Raw genomic sequence first — 7,014 nt, 5'->3', positions numbered from 1 at the left:
AATAATAAAATCTTACTGCAACTATTCGTTAATCATTCACGAGAGCTGCATACGATAACTAAATATTTAAGTTTTTCTTTTTTTTTCGCATATATATAAATAGGCGAAGACATAACAGTGCAGAAAACCCTTTTCTCTGTTTATCAACCGATTATCTTTGCCTCGTTGGTCTTGTGACTAGATGTAATGCCGCAGACCCGGAGGTCCTGGGTGCAAATCCCAGATCAGGCCAATAAAAAGTTTTTCTGTAGAAAATTCGCAATAGCAATCCGGAGTCTGGAAGTTGGTAGTGTGTACACTTCCGTGCTTAAGAAGAACGTAAAGCCGTTGGTCCTGCGCCTGAACTCTTTCCGGTCGTGTCGCATTGCCGTCCCATCGGGTTATGAGAGTTAGGGAATAGAGAGTGCACCTGTGTTTGCGCACACACTTGAACTATAGCACTGCACGTGCTCTATAATATTTCCTGCGTAGTTGGCTAATCTCTCTTGAGATTGGCTGCCGTGGCCGAAATCGGTCTGGAGAACTATTATTAGTATCTTTTTTTTGTTTGGTAGTTATTGACGAGGTTAAGTTTTTCGTAAATAATAAATTCTTGTAGTGCGTCATTTAATATGAGACATACATCTGTTATAAATAGCGTTAGAAATAGCATGTCACGAGAGACGAGGCTTTAGTTACAGAATGAATTATCGTTAACGTGATGCTTTATCGAATGGAAGCGATGATGAGGATGGCTACGAAATGTCTGTAAAATTTACTTATATATAATAAGTATAATGTTAAGTAGTTATAAAATTAAACAAATAAAAAAGTATTTATTTGCTGATGGTGCAAGGGTGTAGTTGCGGTGCGGCCAAAACAGTTAGAAGACGTTTAAGAAGCGCTTCTTGAGATCACACTTTGCCGTGATTAAAAAATTTTTATGGTTTTTTTTTTTATTATAGAATAGGAAGGCGGACAAGCATATGGGCTACCTGATGGTAGTATGGTCACCAACGCCTTTAGACCAATGTCTAAGTATGGGTAGGTACCACCCACTCATCAGATATTCTACCGCAAAACAGCAGTACTTGGTATTGTTGTGTTCCGGTTTGAAGGGTGAGTGAGCCAGTGTAATTACAGGCACAAGGGACATAACATCTTAGTTCCCAAGGTTGGTGGCGCATTGGTGATGTAAGCGTTGGTTAACATTTCTTACAATGCCAATGGCTAAGGGCGTTTGGCGACCAATTACCATCAGGTGGCCCATATGCTCACCCGCCTTTCTATTCTATAAAAAAAAAGAACGATATTATTTATTATAAATTCACAATTCGACCCTGAACTCGAATGAAACCACGGGATACAACTTGTATGTAAATAAATATTGTAACTTTTAAATTTGTAACAAGTCGAATTATTTTCTTATCCGTGGACTAAAGGTTAATATGTATCAAGACTATTACGATGTTTTAATGTATACACACGTATTTGGTAAGTATGAAACGGGGATTCCCTAGTTAATCATTCCGTGAACAAAAATTAGTATAATTAATTTATGATTTCGTTGAATTATAATTTTTTTATATTTTAATAAGATATTTTTCATTTTTTTAATTAAACAAAATGTAATTGTAAAAATTATTCAAGCGGTCTGTGTGCTCATTTAAATTATAAACGACTCAAGAGTTACAGCATTGTTACAGCAACCTCACTGGTTTGTTAGTATTTTTTCAACTATCGTAAAGATCATAATAGTATAAGCTTTCATAGAATTTTCATTGCAAACCACTGAAGTAAAATTCGAACAACGAACACGAAATATATAATATATTCAACATAAAATATACTCAATTATCAGGGAACAATAAATAATATTCCATTCTGTATATGCAGAATTAGTTTGTAAAGTAAGATTTCTATGAATCAGTATGATCGTCACTAAGGTATCATTCCATCTCTATTCCTTCTTTAGCAACAGAAAGAGACATCATGAGGATTTACAAATATTTCACCCAACTGATGATAATATAAAGGTCAATGACATGATGCAAAACACTGATCAGTCTTGTATCTGCCGTCGGATAAGCAAGTACAAAATGATTTTTGCGGTCAGTGTTGTTTTAACTATTCTGATAAAATTAAACTCTGTGGATGCTGGTATGTATTTACTTTGCATATACTATTTAAGTAAGGCCGAAGGCTTTAAAAACTAAATACTATTAAGCCTGGGAGCAGGCTAGTTAATTTTTCTCCCAATCCCATCCTTAATCCCATTTTTCGATTCAACGGTTGCTGCTAGCATTCTTGTCACCATTTTTGGTATATTCATGAATCTTACCGTAGTTATTGTTTATTTTGATCTGTATGCAATAAAAATATATATTTATCATATTTTAATCAATTAGATTTCATTTAAAATGTGTTTATTTTGTTAATAACTAATTTAACAGGATTAAATAAATATTGCTTTCTTTATTAAGTGTTGTGTTAATAAGGATAACAAAGCTTAATCTGTCAATTACATTGTGTACTTTGGAAATTGTGTTCAAAGAAACAGCTGTTTTCACTTGTCAAATCACTTGTATTTTTAAAGGCTGATACGAATTGAGTGGTGTTCTAATTGACGCCTATAGCCTACCATGAATTGATTGAATACATTTTTAAATAAATTCAATTGTTATGGTTCTTACAAATATAATTAGTATTTGATAAAAGTCTACCAAGCTGGCGAAAATATAAATTATTAAAATTATATTGAAATTTAAATAACATTAAAAAAAGTAAAAAAAAATGAAAAAATAGTATCGGTAATAGTATTAATACTATTATTACCTTTCGAACTTACAAACATTATTGTTGGACTCGTAAGTCTCGGCAAGCAAAACGATTTTTATGTACTTAATTTGTGTGTGTTTCTCATGCACGACTGTAAAGAAAAGATTTTTAAAAGCTGGCATTAATAGGATCGAATTCTGCGATATCAGCCCATCATCTGCACTAATACAGCGTGGTGTAATATTTGAAAGTGATCTTTACCAAAGATAGGTTTGTGTTTAGCAAGTTACGTACCAAACATTAATTTGCTTCTTTTCAGCATGTCCTGGCGTTGTCACTAAGAAAGAGTGGGATGGCCTGAGTCCTTTGCACGTGAAATACTTGCCCCGACCAATCAGCTTGGTTATAATCCAGCACACCGTCACTCCAGCGTGTAGCACCGATGCGGCTTGTGAGAATATCGTGCGAAGTATACAAAATGTGAATATGGAGCAAAATAATTATTGGGATATAGGAATTTCGTACGTATATTTTTTATTAGTGATTTTACTTTCGTAGTAAAACTTATTTTTAATCATATATGTAGTAAATATAAAATAGGCGTCTCTCTGTCACCCTCCACTTCACGGGTCAATTTACTTAGAGATCCATATTACGTGACAAAACATGATATACAGTTGTTTAGGCTAGTTGTAATGTTTCTCCTTCAAGATAAACCTTAACGGCCTTACTATATAAACGTTCTTTAGCGGGTGATTAGTAACACAATGTTTTGTCTTCTTCTTTTGTATGTCAAAATTATGAATAAAAGAGCGAAATCATGGCCTTACTTACAAAGTACTTTGCTTAGCAACTGTTTAGTTAAACATTGATTAATCTCCTTCTGTCATCATTTATTTGACATTCGAAAGAAGAAAACAAAGCATTGTATAACTAATCACTTGTTCAATATCGTTTATAAAGAAGGCCGTAAGTGTTTCACTAAAGTTCAGCGTTCAATGTGTTCAACTAAAGTTTAGCCGCTAAGCAATGTTTACACGTAAGCATGAGTAATATGTAGACCGTTCTACACGTGCGATGACTTGGCGGGTATTTGGTCTATTCAATAATACCCGCAACACAATTAATATATGTAGTATGATTGTAACAAGTTTTCCAGATATTTTTTGATTAATTATTACTTTGAATAATATGTTGTTTTGTTTTAAGTTTCCTAATCGGTGGTAATGGTAAAGTCTACGAAGGTAACGGATGGTTGCACGTCGGGGCCCACACCTATGGGTATAACAGCAAATCCATCGGCATATCGTTCATTGGAAATTATAATAGTAAGTATAAATTAAACTGTCTGTATGTCTGTGCAGTTTCGATCCATCATCGTAAACGAAACCGTAACAGCCTGTGAATGTCCCATTGCTGGGCTAAAGGCCTCCTCTCCTCTTTTTGAGGAGAAGGTTTGGAGCTTATTCCACCACGCTGCTCCAATGCGGGTTGGTAGAATTCACATGTGGCAGAACTTCAGTGAAATTAGACACATGCAGGTTTCCTCACGATGTTTTCCTTCACCGTAAAGCACGAGATGAATTATAATCACAAATTAAGCACATGAAAATTCAGTGGTGCTTGCCCGGGTTTGAACCCACGATCATCGGTTAAGATTCACGCGTTCTTACCACAGGGCCATCTCGCCTTTCGTAAACGAAAGACATTTTTAAATTGAATGCATCCGGCATTGCGATCAGTACTTAGCGCTTCAAAGGCGAGTGAGGTGGAGGGGAACCATACCAGTTTAATGATTATCAAGGACGAATGATTACGATGTACGCACTAATAAAAATGTTTGCCGGAATACTTGCGAGAGATCACTTTTTCACCTTCAATGAAGAGAGCACCACCGCAGATGCTTTTTATCGAAAAGGTCCCAAAGCTACTCTCCTCGCAAGTCCTATAGTAATAAAATACATAAAATTAATATTTTTAAGAAGAACTTATTAAATAATAGTATTTATTAACGGCTTTAATTATAAATAGTTTTTGTCTTCTTCTTTCGAATGTCAAATCAACAATGACAGAAAGAGCGAAATCAGTGTTTAACTAAACAGCTGCCACGCAACGTTTACAAGTGAGGTCGGCTATTACAATATTCTTGGTTCACTAACTTTTTTATCGAGGAGTCCTCTACACGGTAAGATTACGGTGCCATCATTATCTCTCCTTTCCGCTGTACATATAAACTTAGTAAAAATATATAATCATAGTAATATTACGAACGGTTATGGTTAAATAAGTAGTCAAATATTAACCAGGGTTATGAGGAAAATAGCAAAAAGCAATAATTTCATTTGTGATATTATTTTTTAATAATTCCGGGCGTTGAAGACAAATCGAGAACATTCTGTCAATTTTATTCACATCGATGATAGATAAATATGTATTCTGTATTTAGGTGAAGTAAAAACTGTTTGCTTTTAAGCATATTATGTCGCGTAAAGCGGAGTGTGAGATTTGGCATCGGTAAATTTTATTTTGAGAGGTAGCGCTAAAGGCGCTATATTTATATAATATGTTTTACGTAATAATTATTAAATAAATTCAAACATTTGCGGCCTTATAAATTCTAAGCGATTGATTTGTGAAGCGCTGTTTCGCTCTTTCTTTCACTATGGAATTCACATTTGAAAGAAGATGCTAAGCTAACAGACACTCCATTGCTTAGCTAATCACCCGTTAAGAAACGTATATAAACCTTACTCGTGCGGTAAGAATGAAATTTAAAACGATCGAAAAAAAAGTCTAATATCAAGTCTTAATGAGCTCATTGCTCAAATTGCGGTAAAAATTTGACCAATGGGCGACCAGTAAATATGCACATATATAAAGTTTTTTCTTCACCATATCTAGTTTTTAATATCGTAAATGAGATTGGGACGAAATGATCAAGATTATACTTCGAAAGATATATGGGAAGAAGGTTTTTGACCTTTGAGGAATACTTTTTAGAACAAAATAATATCAACATATGTTTAGAATAATATCAACTAATTTTTATATTTAAACAATTTCGCTGTACATCGCTTGATACTTAAAAAGACGATTTATTTTATAACTTTAAGCAATAGTACTATTTCAACAATACATGTAACGTTAATTTACCACCGCTAGGTTACCATGTGCTTAATTTGTGATTATAATTCAAATAGCTCTCAACAAAGAAGAAATACGTCAACATGCTGCGACATGTGCATCCTTTAAAATCGACCTAGTGCGGATGTACTGCCGATCGCAATAGCCCAGATTTGAATCCTGGCAAGTCATACGTATACGTAACTATACATATAGTTACTTGTTAAAATTATTAGGGAAACAATTTTAATCTTTTTTTGGGGATTTTTTTTAGATGATGAGCCGAAGCCCGAAGCGCTGGCGGCAGCGAAGGCATTGATCAAATGCGGGGTGGAGCAAGGTCATTTGACACCAGATTATCATCTCGTGGCGCACAAGCAATTGATCGCGACGGAGAGCCCAGGCAGAAAACTTTATAGGGAAATAAGAACGTGGCAACATTTCTTAGCCGATGTTTCATCTATCAAGAATTCTTAAATACAAATATAATAATATAATATAATAATAATAACTCAATTTATTTTTATTATCAAAAATAATATAAAAATGAGATATTTCATATATATTTGTATTGTCTGATTTAAATAATAAGCATGTTAATTGAATAATGATCAATTTTATGATTTAAGTCATTGTGCTACACATAATAAACTTGTTGACTGTATTCAAGCACGTTACCATATAATAAACCCATTCAATATAATAAATGGGTCATTATATTAACAGCACTATATTTTTACTGGTGGTAGAGCTTTGTGCAAGCTCGTCTGGGTAGGTACCACCCACTCATCAGATATTCTACCGCAAAGCAGCAATACTTGATATTGTTGTGTTCCGGTTTGAAGGGTGAGTGAGCCAGTGTAATTACAGGCACAAGGGACATAAAATCTTAGTTCCCAAGGTTGGTGGCGCATTGGATATGTAAGCGATGGTTGACATTTCTTACAATGCCAATGTCTAAGAGCGTTGGTGACCACTTACCATCAGGTGGCCCATATGCTCGTCCGCCTTCCTATTCTATAAAAAAAAAAAAAATCCATGCAATATAGCAAAATGTAGCACGATAGCATGCTAATTGCGAGTAGATACTATTTCCAAACTCAATTAAATCTGTTAACAAAATAGTGCGTTTGT

At 34.4% G+C, this 7,014-nt stretch overlaps 1 protein-coding gene across 1 annotated transcript; it reads left to right on the top strand.

Annotated features, from left to right (window-relative positions):
• Positions 1-1,999: 1,999 nt before the first annotated feature.
• LOC126769023 (peptidoglycan recognition protein-like) lies at positions 2,000-6,445 on the top strand. Its single transcript, XM_050487561.1, has 4 exons — positions 2,000-2,139; positions 3,077-3,278; positions 3,967-4,085; positions 6,155-6,445. The coding sequence occupies exons 1-4, from the start codon at positions 2,025-2,027 to the stop codon at positions 6,355-6,357; spliced, it is 639 nt and encodes a 212-aa protein (XP_050343518.1). The 5' UTR covers positions 2,000-2,024; the 3' UTR covers positions 6,358-6,445.
• The last annotated feature ends 569 nt before the right edge of the window (positions 6,446-7,014 follow it).

The sequence above is a fragment of the Nymphalis io genome, chromosome 6 (genome assembly GCF_905147045.1).
Source record: "Nymphalis io chromosome 6, ilAglIoxx1.1, whole genome shotgun sequence".
In the NCBI taxonomy this organism is placed as follows: Eukaryota; Metazoa; Arthropoda; class Insecta; order Lepidoptera; family Nymphalidae; genus Nymphalis; species Nymphalis io.
Note: the sequence above shows the minus strand (reverse complement) of the source record. Positions and strands in the feature narration are given on the sequence as shown.

Excerpts from the sequence above, each read along its gene's own strand:
- LOC126769023 (XM_050487561.1), top strand. The coding sequence starts at position 2,025 with ATGATGCAAAACACTGATCAGTCTTGTATCTGCCGTCGGATAAGCAAG. Across the intron at positions 2,140-3,076 it reads ATTAAACTCTGTGGATGCTG|CATGTCCTGGCGTTGTCACT; the intron begins GTATGTATTTAC and ends GCTTCTTTTCAG. Across the intron at positions 4,086-6,154 it reads GTTCATTGGAAATTATAATA|ATGATGAGCCGAAGCCCGAA; the intron begins GTAAGTATAAAT and ends GATTTTTTTTAG.